The 20,319-nt window shown below is 41.5% G+C and overlaps 1 protein-coding gene across 1 annotated transcript; it reads left to right on the forward strand.

Moving 5' to 3' along the window:
• Nucleotides 1-786: 786 nt before the first annotated feature.
• On the forward strand, nt 787-3,217 carry LOC111876609 (endo-1,3;1,4-beta-D-glucanase). The gene is made up of 7 exons (XM_023873158.3): nt 787-960; nt 1,224-1,245; nt 1,666-1,783; nt 1,914-2,004; nt 2,287-2,376; nt 2,503-2,603; nt 2,859-3,217. Exons 1-7 carry the CDS (start codon nt 813-815, stop codon nt 3,015-3,017), a joined length of 729 nt encoding a protein of 242 aa, XP_023728926.1. The 5' UTR covers nt 787-812; the 3' UTR covers nt 3,018-3,217.
• The last annotated feature ends 17,102 nt before the right edge of the window (nt 3,218-20,319 follow it).

Here is a 20,319-nt window from a genome sequence, read left to right on the forward strand (position 1 = left end):
TTATTGTTATTATTATTATTTTATGTTATCCTTAAGTTTATAATTTTTTTACATTTTATTTATTTTATTCATCTTATATCTTATATGTATTCATGCTGAAATGTATTTATTGGCAAATATGAGGGTATTAGTGGAAATAAAAACAAACTTAATATTAACTTTGAAAACCTGTTATCACAGATAAAACCAGACATTTTTTTTAACAAATATGAGAGCATTAATAGACATTAAAAATAACTTAGGGTAAAACCGAATATTTTTGAGAAATATAGAAACTTTTATGGCATTTGGCCTTTAATTATTTGTTCCCGGTACATATGAAAATTAATGGTAACAATATGTTAATTTAGCTCTAATGCTTTAGTCTAATTCTAAGCATCAAATACTCTCTTGTGTTGCTCTAAATAATTCATGTAATGATACAATCTTTTACGCCTCGTGTCTTTGTTGGACCCATTTGACTTTGTGTTCTATATTTCGAAAAGACCGACATCATTGATCTCGAGTGTAACACCTAACACATCTTCTATCACGTTCTTTATTGGTTACTTATTGTCATTAAGCCGAAAACAAGGGAGTTGTATACTCTACGCATTCCATTAATAAACATGCAAAGAATCACCCAACACCAAATAGGTAAAAACCCTAAAACTAGATACTATGGGTATCAATGTGCAAAGTCTCAAATCTTATGTGTATGATTTGTAGTACCTTAGAAACCCCAGGGTACCAGAGTGCAGCAAGCTACCAACCCCTCCATTACAAAATACCCTAAAACTACGCATATTCCACAAGCTACTTCATTATACACAATGTCTGGCTCGGAGTGCCTCGTGAACCCTCCTGCATTGGTCTCCGGCGGTGAATCCAACAATGTTTTGCAGATTGCCTCCCTCAATTCTTATGTTTCCGGGAATGCTGATTCAAAAGTCGCACTTCTTTTTATTTCTAATATACATGGTACTCAACTCAACTCTAGTTGTAATTTTCTTTCTGATCAACCAAGTCTGCTAGTTGGTGTTTCCAAAATTAGGTGAAATTCCGCAAATAATTTACTTATCAAGAAGCTAATTTATTAACATACTTTTGCAAAGTGAATTTGATTGCAACATGTTAAGTATGTACGAATCCTACCTTTTGGTTTTATGATTCTGCAAGTCCAAAATAGTTTGTATGAACGTCAGCTTGCTCTAATTTGTTTGTGTCTGGTACTTTTTGTGCAGGCTATGGAGTTTCGAAATTCAGGTATGCTTTGTAGCAAGAACAACACCTTATATTAAAATACTCCTTTGTTTGTGGTTTACTTTAAGGTTAAATGCTAAAAACAGAAAGTAATTTTATTTTTATTTATCAGTGAATTATAGCATCCCATTTTGATTTCTTGTTATTGGGACGTTGTAGACTTGTAGTTCCATTTTGTTTGTTATTATTAAGGTACTTCCAGTTTTTATTTTTATTTTATCTTTATCATGCATTATATTTTGAAAATCGTCATTTATATTGGTAAAAATTGATTTTCATTTGAATGATATATTGATATTACTATTATATTGGATAGATTTTTAATGCAATGAATTAAGATGCTGTATAAATATACGAATTAATGGATATACGCTGTTTTTTTTTGGGCATATAACCCTTCAATTTGTTGATCTAAATTTGTAGGAAACTTGCCGACAAAGTTGCCTCTGCTGGATATTACGTAGTTGCGCCTGACTTCTTTCATGGAGACCCCATAACTCCTGAAACTCCGATTTCAGATTGGCTAAAGAATCATGGACCGGTTGGTTATTAAATTTTATTATTCCTCCATCATAAATATCCAATTCTCTTAAAAGCAATATTTCCTCTAAACTTGAAAAAAAACACTATTCCTTCTTTTCTTTTCTTTTCTTTTTCCATATCTATTTTAGGTAGAAGCAGTTGAGCCCGCCAAACTGGTTATTAAAGCTCTTAAAGAGATGGGTATAACTAAAATTGGCGCTGCAGGATTTTGTTGGGGTGGTAAGAATAAAGTTTATTTACACCAAAAATGACAATCTTTCAAAGGTTATATTCAAAGATGTGGAAGAGGAAAGGCAATAATGTCTTTTACACATACGAGATAATGATAGTGATGCCTAGTCTTATTTTCATTTTGGGTGGGACTTGAATTCTTTTTTTTTTTTTTTGTCTCATTGACATCAGAACAACGTAGTGTTCTGTCATTTATTAAGTAAGGACCTAATGCTATTATGTTAATTATAATTTGTTGATTTAATTGCATTAACCTGATCTAATTAATAGGCAAGGTAGCTGTAGAGTTAGCAAAGGAGGATGATATACAAGTTGCTGCTCTCTTGCATCCTTCATTTGTCACTTTAGATGATATCAAGGGTTGGTTTTAATTTTATTCAATAACTCTTCATAATTACTACTTAATTTCTAGATAGGGGTCCATGTTTGAATTTATCAAATTTAAGCTAAGAAATTATTTTTTGTAATTTCTATTATGATTTTTAGGGGTTAAGGTTCCTACTGCCATACTCGATGCTGAGATTGACAATAAATCTCCACCGGAGCTTGTCAAAGAATTTGAGCTTGCTTTACAAGCAAAACTAGAGGTAATTAATTTCTTCTAGGCATTGTGAAGTGTACACTATGTCTTCCACCTTTCAATTTTTATTTTTTGGGGGATTGGGGGACAAAGTTTGCCATTATTTCCCATTGACATGAATCCAAGTCGTAGTTCTGGTTCAATACATGCTAGCATGTATTGAAAAACCTAATTTGCCTTGTTAAATTAGGCCATATATCTGAACAAGTAGCAAAGGAGATATTAATTTTTTCTGGTATGGTTAACTACTATGGCTATGCAGGTGGATCACTTTGTGAAGATATATGGTGGTGTATCGCATGGTTGGACGGTTCGATATAAAGATGAAGATGCAGAAGAGGTGAGATCTGCCGAAGAGGCTCATGAGGATCTTGTGGGTTGGTTTAACAATCATCTTGATCCAAACCATTCAATAATATAAAGAAAGAGAGAGTTCGAGAAAAATGTGACACCCCTCTACAAGTAAATAAAGCGTCATCATAGACGTGCATTTATATTTTTGAATTTTTGAATAAATGCTTACCTTAGTAATGTCACATCCCGATATTCACATTATAAGTCTTACAGATGTTATATTACATATTTAATTATAAAAGTGAGACTTAGTGGAAGTCTTAAATATTATTTATTGCCTTTGATGCAAGTACAATCATGCGGGAGCTTTTTCTCGATCCGAAGAACAACCTGCAAAACAGTTATTCAACAACTGTAAGCCGATACTTAGTGAATTCCCTCAAAATACCACATACCACGACATATATATAATACGTACACATAATGACCTTTAACTTAATAGTTGGTTCGTACCTTGGCCTTCGGCTATATGCTAGTCCACCCTATATAGCCTGTAGCATGTAGTTGGTCCGCTTTCCATTGGCCTTTAGCATTAAACTAGTCCACCCGAGTCTATTGGTCTTCAGCATAAGGATGGAGTATACAAGGGATACATACTGGAGTATACAACATAGTGAGAAGAACTCACCTTGACAGTTTCTTAGATGGTTAACAGCTAACCGAGTGATCTAATTGGTGAGTATGTGCCTAACGGTGTTAACCTATAATACTAGAGCTTACTAGTCCCTAGGGCAATATGGTAATGTAGCTTAGACCTATCACAAAAACCAATAAAATTTTGATAGCTCTATCAAATAAGGATCAGTCAGGCAAGACAGTTGCGAGGCAAGGCCATTTCGGCATATAGCTTTTGTGAAATCCAATAACCAAGCCAACATGACCATTCTAGACACCTCTTGTAACACCCCGAGTTCAGAAGTGCAAGTTCAGGGTTCTTAGTGTAAATGATGAAGGCCGACTCGACGGGTCGATGGATAGACTCGGCGAGTCGAGTCGCGATTCTGGTCACGCGTTAAGTGACTAACTCAGCGAGTCGGAGGCTGGACTCGGCGAGTTGGTGCTGGAATAAGAAAAACCCTAATCCGGAGTTTGTGCCATATATAAAGAACATAATACCCTCTCTTCAGCCTCTTTACATTCCCTTTGAGTCCCATAAACCCTAATAGTTGTGAGTGAGAGCTTGGAGAGTGTTTGGAGCTTTGAGAAGTGAATTTGAAGAGCAAGAGGCAACCATCAAGGATTTCGTGTGGATCCAGAACCCACTCCAGTTTGGGACACATTCGTGAGGTATTAAGTTGTTACCTTGACCTTTTCTTCTAGAATCATTCATATGTGGAGGCTAGGGTTTTCCTTGGTTAAGGGAAATGTTAAAGAAGCTAGATTTGAAGCTGAAACTTCAGATCTGAACCTCTTTTGAGTCCTAAGTGCATAAAGTTTCAGTCCTTTGATGATTGGTGAAGCCCCTTTTGTCTAAACCCAAGCCCTAGTGTGTTTTGAGTTTATATCTCCTTGATATCACGTAAAGTTTGCAACTTTATGTAAGGGATAACTTGATGAAGGATAGATCTTTGGATTTTAGCCCCAGCATGGCTTTGAAAGCCACTGCATGGGTTAAGAGTTGGAGATACTCGGCGAGTGGCATGGGTGGACTCGGCGAGTTAGATGAAGATAGGCAGGAACTCGACTAGTGGGAAGAACAACTCGGCAAGTATGTTGAATGTTGCCTTGGACTCGGCGAGCCTGTTCTTGGACTCGGCGAGTCTGGTCGTGAAATCCTAACCTTTTTGGTTGAGCTGAGAATCGGTGAGTCGAGGGACGACTCAGTGAGTTGAGCGAGAAAGGACTCAGAGTTTGTTGGACTCGACAAGTCTTGGGGTGACTCGGCGAGTTAAGTCGTTGATTGGGAGTTTCTGAGTATAGGGACTCGACGAGTCAGCGGGTTGACTTGACGAGTTGAGTCAGTCAGGATGGTTGACTTTGACCAGGAATTTGACTTTGACCAAGAGTTGACCAGTTGACTTCCAGGGGTATTTTGGTAATTATTGGTATTTATTGAGTTCAGTCTTTTGGTATTGTTCAGTGGTGGAGTTCGTGTCGGAGGTTGGAGCAGCGTAATCTTATCTTTTCAGTCAGCAGTTGCAAGGTGAGTTATCCTTACTATATCGACAGGGTCTAAAAAACCAAGGCCGACCCTTAATCGGATGGAAACCCGGGTAGTTGTAATGTTACTACTTTGCTATATGTTTGCATCCTGGTAGTTAGGATGGTATATGTTAGAGACCTGGTTAAGGTCGGAATCCTGGAATATAGGATGATGCTATGTTAGTGACCGGTTAGGTCGGTATCCTGGTTAGAGTATGCTATGTATGTGATCTGCTAGATCAGTTGATTGGTGATTAATTGTTATATGATTATATGTTTATGTGCACATGGTTAGTTGACTGGGGTTGGGTTGAGGCGGGTCCTGCTTTGTGCTGTAGGCCAAAATACCCAGCGTGGACCGGATATTTCGAAGGCCTAGCGAGCGGTCCGGATAGGTTGTAGGCCCCACGAGGGTGGACCAGATGTGCCGAGGCTCAGAGAGTGGACCAAGCCGACTGAAGGCCCGGTACGGATGGACCAGTCATATTGTAGACTCAGATAGTGGACCAGGTGGGTTAAAGGCCCGGTGCGGGCGGACCAACCACACTGCGGTGGACCAGGTGGACTGTAGGCCCAGTGCGGCGGACCAGTCACATAGTAGACTAGAAGTGCATGGTTGTTCTGTTCTGTTATGATATGACATGTTATGTGAATGGTATATGTGGTTGGTATTTTGGGGGTATCTCACTAAGCTTTCGGGCTTACATTTGTGGTTTAACGTTTCAAGTACTTCAGGAGACCATGGCAAGGCAAAGGCGTGATAGTACTGCTCCTCATGATTATTTTTTATGATATGGTTCTGGGAATTCTCTGATAATAAGTGTATTGAAAACCTTTTTGTAATAACTTAATGAAATTGGGTTGTTTTTGAAAAGTTTAAATTGGTTGGAATTTTAGAGCGTTACAAGTTGGTATCAGAGCCTTGGTTTGAGTGAATTAGAGGAACATTCGTGTGAATCCAGTCTCAAATCAAGGAGAGTTTTCAAAAGAGAATTTAAAATAGTTTTCAAAAATAAGTAAAGGAGGACGCGGAGGTACGATCAGCCGGAGCCAGTAAGTAACCCCAAAATACCATACAAGTTATTTGTTATGAGATATGTTAGAATAGCATGCTAGTGTTAGGCTAGGGATCTTCAGGAAGTGCATGATTGAGTTGCCTGATTGCGATGCCTGCTATCCTAGGGTGTTATGGTGATACTTGATATAAATATGGGTAGGTGTGGAAGGTAGTATGGCCCCGTACTACTGAAAGCACATGACCCATATGCGTATCAAGGAAGTCACAACCCTTAGGGCTGGGTTGGGAGTTGGTTCCCGGGTTAGTGCGAAGCATCTGATGTTTTGAAGTAATTTCAGTATGGTGGTTACGAGGCATGCTGGGAGCGGATCCGGGTCAGGATCGGGAGCAGGAGGGGGTGGTCAAGGTGGATCGGCACCACCCGAGGTTATCGGTCAGATGAGCACAGACGAGTTGGATGCTAGGATTCGTGAGATCCTGCATGATGAGGTTGTTGCTATGTTCCGGGCCGAGTTGCCAGAACTGTTTGCGTCGATCAAGACCGCCATGGTAGAGTATTTTGATGAGCGTTATGCAGCTCTTACAGAGGCGGATGCTACGGCGGCTACAACGGCTATAGCAGCGGCAGGGGGAGGAGCCAGTAGAGGTTTTTAGTATCGCGATTTCGAGAATACGAAACGCCTTACTTTTGATGGAGTTCAGGATCCGATTGTTGCTATGCGATGGTTGTTAGATGTGGAGGGATGTTTCTTCACATGTTCATTCCCTGCTGATCAGAGGGTGAGGTGTGCTCTGAACCCGTTGAGGCTCGGGGCGAAGGATTGGTGGAGGTTGACTACGGGGTCATATTCGGATACACATCGGGCTGCGGTTTCTTGGGATCAATTTCGGGAGATGTTCAACACTCGCTATGTTCCACGAGTTGTGAGAGAGAGGTTGGCTCAGGAGTTTCTGGAGCTGAAGCAGGATTCAGAGTCGGTGACGGAGATCACCAGGATGTTCACTAAGAGGGCGATGTTTTGTGTAACGCTCGTAGATCCAGGCTAGCCAAATTAGAGGTAATAGGGGTCGAAAATGACTTTTTGAGAAAAGATTATTTAGAATAAATGATCTTAACCAAGTTGTAGAATATTTCACAAGGTTTCCGTACATATAAAGAACGCCGAAATTCGAGTTATAACGAAGAAGTTATGACCCGTCGAAGTTTCGCGACGGAACCGACACGGCACCGGGAAGCGTAAATAGTGAATTTACGATAGAGCGATTTTTAGCCTTAACGATATAAACGAAAGTTGTTGAATATGTTAAACTAAGAACTTCGATAAAAAGAACGCCCAAATCTGACTTCGTATGAAGAAGTTATGATTTTTCGAAGTTTTGGACTAGCAGTGTACAACCCTAAGTTCGAATATTAGATCGAGAGGTTTTTGGCCGACACGACCTAAATGAGAATCGAAGATCTCGTTAAGAGTAGCGTAGCGAGAAAAAGATGGGCGAAAACGGACGTTGGATGAAGAAGTTATGAGAATTTAACGGACCAATCCTGTCCCGGCCTGTTAATAATATAAAATTTAAAATCGAGCCAAAATTAGCCGATAGAGTCTAAACGAAAGTTGTAGAGTACGTTCCCACCTTCACGTGGATATAAAGAACGTCAAAAACAGAGCTCGTATGCGAAAGTTATGATTTTTAGAATTCGGAGTATGAATTTGCGAAATCTGTTACGAGGTGGTGACGTGGCTCAATCAGGGCCGTTGCTTGCTGAGCACGAAGTCACTTCGGATGATGACACGTCGCCTCGCATCTACACCCCTCGTCCGTGGCCGGGTACGCCCAGCGTACTTCGGTTCTTATCCCTTCCGAATGCGAGACAGCCGGAGGCTCGTTGGCACCCTTATCCGAGCATTACGCCCAGCGTAGCTAAGTCCGAACGCCCAGCGTAACCGAGGAGCTGAGCCCTATAAATAGATGTGCGAGGCTGCCATTGTTCTTCACTCCAAAACCTCTTCTTTCTCTCACTAATTTCTCTCTCTAGAGGTCCAAACCTCCCTAAGCCCTAGAAAAAATACCTAGCACCTAAAGGAAGACCCGAGGCTCCCGGAGTCCTGAGAAAAAGAACCTTTCGGTTTCGAAACGCTGCTCCGATTAAGTTCCGGTTTTCGATAAAATTCACTGTAAGTGTGCTACGCTTACGCAATTTTTAATATAGCTTTCAAATAATTATAGGAATATTATTAGGTCCTTAAAATAATTATTTTGGCTATTATTATGAGTTATATTGAGTGTTATTAACGCTTAATAATAGTTGGACTAATTAATTTGTTGCGGTTATCGTTAGACTAAACCCTAGTGGTATTGGTACTAGGTTTTAGATGACTCTTAGGTTAAATCCTTAAGAGTAAAGAAATAATGCGGATGGGTAATTGGGTTGATTGATTGATTGTTTAAACATAATAATTATATTATTGTGGGTTGAAAACCCTATGTACTCACCAGGTTTCCCAACCTGACCCACTCAATTTATTTATATCACAGGTGTTGATATGAAGTCACATTACACTGAGAGATTAACGTGATGTAGATCACTAGTGTAAATAAATGTAAGTTCTGTTTATGCTTATGTTTCTTTATTGAAAATGACATCCCAAATGTTTTAAAATGAATAAAATACGTTTCTTCGAATATGTTTTTAATAACGTATTTATCGTGTTTTTCTGGGAACAAATTCCGCAACACTTTTATGAAAAGAAGTACTCTGATTTTGATAAAGCATAAACAAAATCGGTCTTTTTTGGCCGTGAAAATTGGGGATGTCACATTTTGCCCGGAGTTTGCTTTGGACCAGGCTCAGATGTCCCGATATTTGAGTATGCTCAAGAGGGATATCATGCAGTTTGTGTCTACGCAGAGGTGTAAGACCTTGCTGGAGTTGCAGGAGGCCGCTCGGCGGCGTGAGTTGGAGATTGAGTTGCAGTTGAGAGAGCAGAGACAGGCCCCGGCGCAGTTGCAGCCGTCGCCGAAACGGTCCTAGACCGTTGATTCTAGGTTGGGATATCAGAGCAGCCGCACTTGTGAGACGTGCGGGAAGGGTCACACCGGAGTTTGTAGGTCCGGTGGTGTGTGCCGCAAGTTCGGGAGAGAGGGGCATTTTGCAAGGGATTGCCGTGAGTCAGCCCCAGTTCAGGATATGAGGATTTGTTATCAGTGCCATCAGGTTGGTCACATGAGGGCCAACTGTCCACACCTTAGTGCAGGACCAGTGCAGGCTCCAGCACCGGCCACTTTGAGGATTACGGGTGGAGGTCAGGGTGGTGCAGAGCCCCCGAGGGCCCATGGGCGTGCTTTTCAGTTTATAGCAGAGGAGGTCAGGGTAGAGTCGGATTCAGCTGCGGGTATGTTTCCTTCTTGATATCTTGTTATCTTATGGTTGTTATGGAGTATTATATCTGCTAGTCTCGTTCGTTTAATTCATGGTATTGTATTCGTTCGGTCTTTCGGGTTTTTGGTATTATTGAGGGGTCGGTAGTTAGGGGATTGGAAATAGATAGCGTCCAAGGAATTGATGGTCAGAAATTGGTTGTATGGTCTTGTTGTCAGGTATAGCAATTGTGTTTTGAGAAGTGTTCAACGGGGAGTTGAACTCCCTTAGAATTCGAGATCCGCGATGTCGGAACGTGGTTTTGTGGAGGTTACTCGTTTAGAACCAGTTCAAGTATGAGAGAATTTGTTGAGTAAGTGATGCCGGTTGGGTCACTGGTGGTTGGTAGTCAGTGCTCTAAGTGGGGAGAATTGGAAAATTCTCAGGAGGATCGACAAGTATTTGAGGTTGATTAGCTGTTTGGGATTCAGCACTGTTTCAGTCAGCCAAGAGTGTGGGCTGGCATGAGTAGGTGGCAGACGGGTGGGGCGGGATATAGACGAAGGTTGGGCCTAGGGATAGGCCGGGGTTCGAGTATAAGGAATGTAATTAGAGTTCAGAACCCCAAGTGGACTAGAACAGTATGTACGGGAGAGATTTCCGGAAGGAATGGTTCAGGGTGAAGTAAGACAGTTTCGAGCGGTCCGGACAGACTGAAGGCTTGTGGGCGTACCAGTCAGGCCGACGGCTCGGGGAACGGTCCAGACAGGCTTAAGGCCCAGGAGGGCGGTCCAGACATGCTGAAGGTTCCGAGAGTGGTCTAGATAGGCTGAAGGCCTGGTAAGGCGGTCCAGCCATGCTGAAGACTCTGTATGTGTTAGTGGACCGGTTCGAGGAGAGTGAGAAAAGGCGTCACCATTGGATAATAATTGATATGGTCCGGCCCCAAGTATTGATCATGTTAGTGGAAGGCAGTGCATGGACCCAAGAGTCCTTGCAAGCATAATCAGAGTTTATGGAAGTTCAAGAATGGCAGGTGCTCTACATGGATAAGGTAGAGTAAAGTTTAGCTCAGTGGCACGTGCAGGTGCAGTAAGGGTTGTTGAGTGGATTTCCTGGGAAGGAAATACATGTAGCTCCGGAAGGAGCGTGGGTACTCCAAAAGAGGAGGAAGTGGAGTAAGTGGATTATCTACAATACTTCAGCTATTGGTAGTAAGTACAGGGATGGTACCAGTGGTATGGGAACACATCTTGGTTGGGTGTCTGTTGAGGTTGCGGAAGGATTTCCAGTAGTGTAGAACCAAAAGAGTTCGGAGGGGATGCATGGATGGAACCTTGGATTTTACAGTATGGTTGTGATCAGGAAGTTATGTATGTAGCGGTAATTCTTCATGGGGATGTGTGAAGGTATCGTTAGTGGGTCGGGTTTCCAGCCCGAGGATGTTAGAGCAGGTTCGACATGCATATGTGTCTGCAAGGGAGAGTTCATGGGAGTTGCTCAGGAGCTGAAGGATGTGCCATCCTATCAGCTCGGAAAGAAACGAGTTGGTTTCAGAAAGGAAAGCAGGATGAGTCCCATAAGTGAATTCGATAAAGAATATGCCAGTTGAGGAAAGGCATGGCAACTTGGTACCAGGTCAGGACCCAGTGGTCCAGGGTGATGTCTAGCTTGGTAAGGTTCAAGTGATTGTTGCGATTTGGGGCGATGGAAGTATCATTGGGCGATCATTGGTTAATGAGGGTTGTTAACAGAGAAAGAAGCTGGTGGCTAGCTTGAATCAGTTTTTGAAACTCTGGGAGAGAAGAGTTGGACTTTATAGAGGTTCGATAGCAGCGATCGGAGGAACCTGGGTCGGTCGATACCAGGAGGTGCATTGTGGGGGTATTATCGGGAATTGTGTGCCGCAGCAGGCTTCGAGGACGAAGCCTAATTTAAGTGGGGAAGAATTTTAACACCCCGAGTTCAGAAGTGCAAGTTTAGGGTTCTTAATGTAAATGAGGAAGGCCGACTTGGCGAGTCGATGGATAGACTCGGCGAGTCGAGTCCCGATTTTGGTCACGCGTTAAGTGACCAACTCGGCGAGTCGGAGGCTAGACTCGGCGAGTTGGTGTTGGAATGAGAAAAACCCTAATCCAGTGTTTGTACCATATATAAAGAACATAATACCCTCTCTTCAGCCTCTCTACATTCACTTTGAGTCCCAGAAACCCTAATAGCCGTTAGTGAGAGCTTGGAGAGTGTTTGGAGCTTTGAGAAGTGAATTTGGTGGAGGAGACTTGAAGAGCAAGAGGCAACCATCAAGGATTTCGTGTGGATCCAGAACCCACACCAGTTTGGGACACATTTGTGAGGTATTAAGCTGTTACCTTGACCTTTTCTTCTAGAATCATTCATATGTGGAGGCTAGGGTTTTCCTTGGTTAAGGGAAATGTTAAAAAAGCTAGATCTGAAGCTGAAACTTTAGATCTGAACCTCTTTTGAGTCCTAAGTGCATAATGTTTCAGTCCTTGGATGATTGGTGAAGCCCCTTTTGTCTAAACCCAAGCCCTAGTGTGTTTTGAGTTTATATCTCCTTGATATCACGTAAAGTTTGCAACTTTATGTGTGGGATAGCTTGATGAAGGATAGATCTTTGGATTTGAGCCCCAATATGGCTTTGAAAGCCACTGCATGGGTTAAGAGCTGGAGATACTCGGCGAGTTGCATGGGTGGACTCGTCGAGTTGGATGAAGATAGGTAGGAACTCGACATGTTATGTGTATGGTATATGTGGTTGGTATTTTAGGGGTATCTCACTAAGCTTTCGGGCTTACAGTTGTGGTTTAACGTTTCAGGTACTTCAGGAGAATGTGGCAAGGCAAAGGCGTGATCGTACCGCTCCTCATGATTATGTTTTTTGATATGGTTCTGGGAATTCTCTAATAATATGTGTATTGACAACCTTTTTGTAATAACTTAAAGAAATTGGGTTGTTTTTAAAAAGTTTAAATTGGTTGGAATTTTTAGAGCGTTACACCTCTCTTGTAAGTAGATCAATAAGTATTATAACTTGGAATTAATAACGAATCTAGCATTTATACGTTCCTAATAACAACTATAATTATGAATATAAATTATTCTAAAAAGCCTAGTAAGCATAGCTTCACTTACATAGATTCCTAGAAAAAGGGCAGAAAAGTTACGGGCATGACACTGATACTGAGCATACTTCTATTTCTCTGGATTTCTAATGTCGTAGGGCTTCGGTATAAGCACCTAAAAACTATTAAAACCGATACTAAAATGTTCTTGAGGATTTGAGACGATATGGGATGTGTTTTGGAGGAATTAAGTAGAAAACGAATGTATTTATAGCCCTAGGGAGGCCGCGCGCCGCACACTTGGTCCCTGCGTGCTGGGCATATGGTCAGGGCCAGTAACCTGGCAGCTCCCCTATGGTGACACATGTGGATCGATGGGTGGAGGTGTCAGGTGCTTCGCACATCTGATTTCTTAAAAATTGCATAACTTCTCCGTACGAGCTTCGTTTTTGAAGGGTTTTAAATCCACATGTATCCATCGACTAATTTTGACTTTATTTTTGAAGTTATATTTTCACAGGCTTAAACTGTTAAAGTATGTGTAAAAATCATAACTCTCTCATACGGTATCCATTCTCGATTGTCTTTATATTGACGGATAGGTATGGACAAGATCTTCAACACTCGTTTAGATTGGTTTTCCTAACAATCGACCAATCTCAAATTTGGTTTCTGTGTTGAACATTGCTATGCTTGAACTGCTAAAAATCATAATTTCCTAAATTGAAGTCTGATTTGGACGTTCTCTATATGCATGCTCTCGGTTTGACCGTTTGACAACTACTACAACTCTTGTTAAGATCACTAAGGATAATAATTAATATATATTCTATTTGTATTTTATGACGCACATAGCCGTGTTGGTTTAATTGCGAAACTTCGAAGAAGCATAAGTTTTTCATACGAAGTCAGATTTACGGCTTCTATATATACGAAAATCGTACTGATGTTTTATACACAAAGACGATGATTATTTGGGCATAAAAGTAATGTATTTCTACTTTGTATTTCATAATAACTGCTTGTTATTACCATCTATGGGAGTAGCAAAAATGGGGTGTTACATTTTTAGAAAGTTACTCCTCATCTCTTCTTCTGTTTCCTAGGTCCATTCCAACATTTTCAAGTGTTGCTACTAGACTTTCACCAGACTGATTACCTTATTGCGTAATATAAAGCCCCGTTTATTTATTAAATAAATAAATTAATTAATTAATGAATGGCTGGTAGCCCTAAAATAGATAATTATATGTCAAAGGTTGGTCTCGAGGAGTTAATTGCCACATTTTTAGAAGTCATGGGCTAAAAGTGTAAGTTTCAAATCGGATTCGTAATTATTTATGAAGGCAGGGACTTAATAGTAACTTTTGGGACTTCATTTGAAGGGATTTTGGGGGCTAAGGGGATGTTTAGTAAGTATTGAACCTGAATTGTAAAGAATTATAATGTCGAGGGGTAAAAGGGTAAAATTAGGACTCATTTTGTAAGGAATGGGAGGAGGAGGGGCCGGTTATGTCAATATGGGAATATGTTTCATATGAGCCGGGTATTTATGCCAAAGAGAACCCTAACCCTAGGGACCATACGCGACCGTCATCTTCACCGTTCTTACAATCTCCACCCTTTAGTTGCTGCTCTCCTTGCCGGCGAAATCAAGAGCCTTAAGACCAAGCATGCTGCCGTCGCTATCTCACCACCGGTGCGCCACCCACTGCCGGTAATGTTGTGGGTTGCGCTGAGGACCGAAGACCGAAGTCAGGGACGACGTCGCGAGGGTTGTCATAGTTGGGAGGCGCGGTTCTTGTTATCGTTCTCTGGCTAGGACTCAGCCTCCTTTCTCCCTCGTTCTCCTATCTCTTGAATCTCCGAGCGGAAGCCAACATCCAAGCCATTATTAGATTCATTGATTGCTCCAGTTGCCGAAGAGGATGCAAACAAGCGATTTCTCTCCGCCGTGTCGCTGCTGCTGTTGTTGTTGGTAGCGTCGTCGTCACCGCTCCTTCTACTCCCCGATGTCGCTGCCTTATCTCGTGTCACCACCGCCGTCCAACGGCTATTCCACCCACTGCCATCGTCATGAACCACCAGGTGGGTGGTTGAACTTATCCTCCGAGCATATTCGTGTAGGTGTGTGTTTCTCGGCTGGGAATCAAAAGAACCGCCGCCACCACCATGAGGTGGTGGCTGTTATTGCAAGATGTTGCTATCACCTCCACCACTGTCGTGGTTTTGTACTTCCGCCGTCGCCAACCGCCACCAGGAGGGTGGCTGGACCTTTTTGCAAGCAAGAAAAGAGTGTGGATGTTTGTTCTTTCTATAGCATGTGTTGTGTGTAGCTTGTTGGCCGGAAAAGCCATTGCCACCATAAGCCGCCATGGGTGCGTGTTGATGTAGTTAGTGTGTGTGTTTATTCTTGGTTAAGGTATTGTAAGCTATAATTAGCTAAAGTATAATGAAAAGAAACCCAAACCACCACCGTAGGGTGGTGGCTGCCGCCACCGGCCGCCGTGACGAGTAGCGGTGTGCTTGCCTTGTGAGATTGATTCGTTTGGGGTGCTAGAAACCCTAATGGGCTCAAAGGAGCTCTAATGGGCCCAATGAAGCTTAATGGACTCTAATGGATCCAATAAAACCCTAATGGGCTTAATAATATTTTAGTAGGCTTAATAGGAAAGCCCTAATTGACATAAAAGGCCAACAAATTGATAAATGGGCTAATATTTGGATTGGAAAACCCTAATGCCAATGAAACCCTAACTTTAAGAATTATTCGGGTCACACACACAAGAATTATTTAATAACTTGGAATATTAAATAATAATCAATGGCGAAAATTAATCTAAGCAATATTGGACTTAATGGATTAAGTCCTTAATGGATTAAGTCCTTAATGGGTTAAGTAGGAAACTTAACCCTAATCATCATTTTATGAGAAACCCTAATTTCACTTGGGTTTATTATTGGGCATTCCATTGGGCCTTGATGGTTGGGTTATTAATGGGCCATCCAAAGTCAAGCAATTGGACTAGAATAATTTAATGGGCCTAGGGTATGGCCCATGTAAGGGGCTTGGGCCCAATTTGGAAAATTGGGCCATAGTTTGGGCCTTAATGATTATATGATGTTAGGCCTCAGAATAAGGCCATGTATAGGCCTAGGCCCAATTTGGAAAATTGGGCCATGTGTTGGGCTTTTATTTCTAATTGAATTTGGGCCTATGGATTGGGCCTTGGGCTTGAATAAGCCAAGCTAGGGGTAATGTAGTTATTACCCAAAGAATGTACTTATGGTTATGTAGTGGAACCCAATTATTAATTGGGTGTTATTTTGGTGTTGACAGTTTAGGAATCTGTCATCCAGCAGCAGTGGTTGAGTCTGCGGGACTTCAGCAGTGTGGGATTGTGTCTACAGGACTTTAGCAGTGTGAGGTGAGTTACCTTCCAGTAGTGGTGGGTCTACGGCCAGAATTCCGGCCCACCAGTAGGAGTTGTATGTTAGATGATTGTCTTTGTGATATCATCTAGGCTAGCTACTACCTGATATGTTATATGCTGGCATGATATCTTATATGTGATAGTAGTAGAGTTCGGTTGTTAGGACCGAAGGGTAGTTCAGGCACCCTATATATGTCTGACAGTATGTGATGGTATGTTTGTATGATGACATGATATGTTATATGTGATAGTAGTAATAGGAAGGGAATAGTCCCAAAGTTCGGTTGCTAGGACCGAAGGGTAGTTCGGACACCCCAAATATGTCTGATAGTAAGTTTATGTTATGATATATGTGATAGTAGCAGTAGGGGGTGAAATAGTCCCCGAGGGTCAGTTGTTAGGACCGACGGGTAGGTCAGCACCCCAGAATGGCTTGACATGGGTAGGTCAGTGTGACATCCCCAAAATCTCGGCCAGAAAAGACCGATTTTCATTTATGCTTTTAAATATTTTCAGAGTAAATCCTTTTGATTTGAAAGAGTTGCGGAATTTGTTCCCAAAAACAAAACATGATAAAACAATGTTTACCGAAGCATTTCATAAAAGAAATGTATTTTCATTATAATCAAAACTCGGGGTGTCATGTTCCGATACAGACCAATAAGCATAAACGAATACATTACAAGTCATATAACAAATATAAACATATGCTGACTTGTAAACAAAACAACTTGATGGATCATCCATCTCATGCCCTTCCGCCACTTCTTGTAATACAATTTAAAACTGAGTGGGCCAGGCTTGGGAGCCTGGTGAGCATATAGGGTTTTCAACCCACAATAAATATCATATTTAATTTTCACCAACCAACAATAACCCAATTACCCATTCCCGTTATTCTTACTTTAATGTCCCTAATTCAACTAACATAAGGGACCTAGTCTAAGAATATTTCATCGGGGCGACAACACATGCTTCGGGGGTACCTCAGCAATATAAGTCAAATAAGGCAACCATGAGGGGGATGGAGTACAGCGAATGAACACCCAAGTTCATTAACACCTACAGGTGGCGAACCTGCTAATGTTTCCACAAGACTGTCTAGAATAGCCAGTGGTCGTCATCTAAACTCCGCTAGATGACTCAATCAAACAACAACGAGGCCTCTCATCTGTTTATTACACACCAACTGTCTACCCATGTTCTACCCAACATATTAGTAGATAAAAATATACATTTGTATACACAGTTTAAAGAAAACATGTATAGCATGCTTTAATCAACACATATATCACAAAACAGATGAGGCACACACACACATAACACATATTTCATAAAGAAATAAGCAGATCTATAAGATAGAAGAGAGTGAATACACATTCACACATAACACAACCAAATATATACACATAGCACGTATTTTTATATAAAATACTTCGTATTATTGTATTAGAAAGAAAATAACTACACACTCACACTTATAAACAACAATATAATTAATACACTCGAACCAAACTTGTATTATTATTGTGTTTAAGAAAGTTAGTATACACTCACTTGATCAGAAGACGATCGGACAACACTACGGCTTATAGAAGTAGTAATCCACAGCAGATCTGGAAGATCTTCACAAAAATCGAACTTCTCGCGGGCAGAGCTTTGACTCGGGAACCGCACTTCTCGGGATCTTCGGGGTCTCGGGACTTGCCTCGGGGCTAGAGTATGATACCGGGGCTTCGGGGTAGCTTCGGCATGAAAAACGATGCAAAAGACTAGAGAGAAGAGAAGAAATGAACAAGAATTATGGCTGTCTTCGGATCCCTTATATAGAGGCTGGAGCCTCGGAGTACGCGGGGCGTACTGCAGTACGCAGCGCGTACTGCGTCCGAAATCGTCACTGCATGCGTCATCCGAAGTGTCCACACTATCGGAGTACGTGATAGCGTACTCACGTACGCGGGGCGTACTCCGGATCACACCGGTGACTCGGCTTCGGATAAGGCTTCCGATTTTGAATTAAATATAAATACAAAAAGATTAATAAACTTCGGAAATTCATAACTTCTTCATACGAACTCCGTTTTCGACGTTCTTTATATCCACGGAAAGGTGAGACCACGCTCTACGACTTTCGTTTAGACTCCGTCGGCTAATTTTGAGTTTATTTTTATTAATTATTTTTAATAGGCCGCGACAAAAACTTTCGTTACAAATTCATAACTTCTTCGTTTGACGTCCGATCTCGCCTAACTTTTTATCGTTTCGATACCAACAATGAGATCTTCGATTCTCATTTAGATTGCTTCGGCTAAAAACCGCTCGATCTCAAATCGAGTATTTCAGGCTGCATACCGCTAAGCCGGAACTTCGATAAATCATAACTTCCTCATACGAAGTCAGATTTGGGTGTTCTATATATATTTGGAAACCTCGTTTCAACTACTACAACATTAACCAAAGATATTAAGTTTATTTTACACTTAAATTTTAACGCTTATTTTTATTCTTAATTAATCAAACCACATAATTAAGCAATTAAGCACAAAACACATAATACTCAAATAATACAATCTTATTATTTCAAAACGGGTTACAAAGGTTAACCTAGACCATTACATTGCTACAAATGGCAATCCCAGAAACACAGGCGTTACAATTCTCTCCACCTTAGAATGATTCCGTCCCCGGAATCACACATCAACAAACAAATGCGGATAGCGACTCAACATGTCACTCTCCGTCTCCCAGGTGAGATTCGGCCCATTCGTGTGTTTCCATCGGACAAGCACTAACCCAACCATTTTGCGTCGCAACTTCTTAGTCTTTCGGTCAACAATTGCCTCTGGTTCTTCAATCAACCTTTTGTTCTCATCAATTCTCAATTCAGAAATTGGAATTATATCGGGAACTTCTCCCGTGAACTTCCTCAAATAACACACATGAAAGGTGTTGTGAATTCCATTAAGTTCTTCAGGTAATTCGAGCTTGTAAGCTTGGTTCCCAATCCTCTGAAGGACTTTTCCAAAACCTTGAGGTGAAACGGCTATCACGATCCGATACAATCGTTAACGGAACACCATGAAGCCTCACAATTTCCTTCACGTAAGAATTCGCAAGCTTTTCCATAGACCATTTCTCTCTGGCCGCTATGAAATGCGTACTCTTAGTGAATCGATCAACGACCACCCAAATCATGTCGTGACCATTCTTTGTTCTGGGCAGTTTAGTGACAAAATCCATAGCAATGTCTTCCCACTTACCCATAGGCACAGGCAATGGTTCTAAACTCCCGTAAGGTTTCTGATGTTGTGTCTTGACTCTCTCACAAGTCACACACTCGGCCACATACTTTGCAACATCAAGCTTCATCGTCGGCCACCAGTAGTAGGGTTTCAGGTCCCTATACATTTTAGTGCTACCCGGATGAATTGAGTACATGGTTTTATGAGCTTCTTCCATCAGAAGATCCCTAATTTCTCCTGACTTAGGTACCCAAATACGATCTTGGAATACCTTCAGTCCATGACCGTTAGTACCAAACACCAACGTTTTACCCAAACGTTCCTCCTTTCGGTTATTTTTCTCAGAAGCTTCCTCTTGAGCTTTCTTTATACTTTCCACAATGGTCGAGACAACTTCAATTCGCAACGCTCTTGGCCTCTTCCTTTCAAGATTGACCTTCCGACTGAGAGCACCAGCAACAACATTAGCTTTACCGGGGTGGTAAAGTATCTCGCAGTCGTAGTCTTTAAGTAATTCTAGCCAGCGTCGTTGCCTCATGTTCAATTCTTTCTGATTAAAGAGTTATTGGAGACTCTTATGATCAGTGAAAAGTTTGCACTTCGTGCCATAGAGGTAATGCCTCCATATTTTCAGAGCGAAAACTACCGCTGCCAACTCCAAATCATGAGTCGGGTAATTCTTTTCGTGCTCTTTCAGCTGTCGAGACGCATATGCTATCACCTTTTCTCTTTGGGTCAAAACACAACCCAATCCAACACCAGATGCATCGCTATAAACAGCGAAGTCTTCAACTCCATCGGGTAGAGAAAGTATCGGTGCCTCGCATAGCTTCTTCTTTAACTTCTCGAATGCTTCTTTATGCTTCTCACTCCAAGCATAAGTAGCTCCTTTGTGGGTCAAAGCTGTTAATGGAGTAGCAATCGAAGAAAAACCTTGGATAAACCTTCGGTAATATCCGGCTAATCCCAAAAAGCTTCGAATCTCCGTGGGACTTTTTGGTTGTTCCCACTTCGTCACAGCTTCGATCTTCGCCGGATCAACCATTATCCCTTCTTGGTTGACCACGTGACCCAAGAATTGGACCTTACGAA

This window comes from Lactuca sativa, chromosome 5, assembly GCF_002870075.4.
Source record: "Lactuca sativa cultivar Salinas chromosome 5, Lsat_Salinas_v11, whole genome shotgun sequence".
Classification (NCBI taxonomy): Eukaryota; Viridiplantae; Streptophyta; class Magnoliopsida; order Asterales; family Asteraceae; genus Lactuca; species Lactuca sativa.

Coding starts and splice junctions, on each gene's coding strand:
- LOC111876609 (XM_023873158.3), top strand. CDS start 813: ATGTCTGGCTCGGAGTGCCTCGTGAACCCTCCTGCATTGGTCTCCGGC. Junction 1,784..1,913: donor GGCTAAAGAATCATGGACCG/GTTGGTTATTAA, acceptor TATCTATTTTAG/GTAGAAGCAGTTGAGCCCGC. Junction 2,604..2,858: donor CTTTACAAGCAAAACTAGAG/GTAATTAATTTC, acceptor ATGGCTATGCAG/GTGGATCACTTTGTGAAGAT.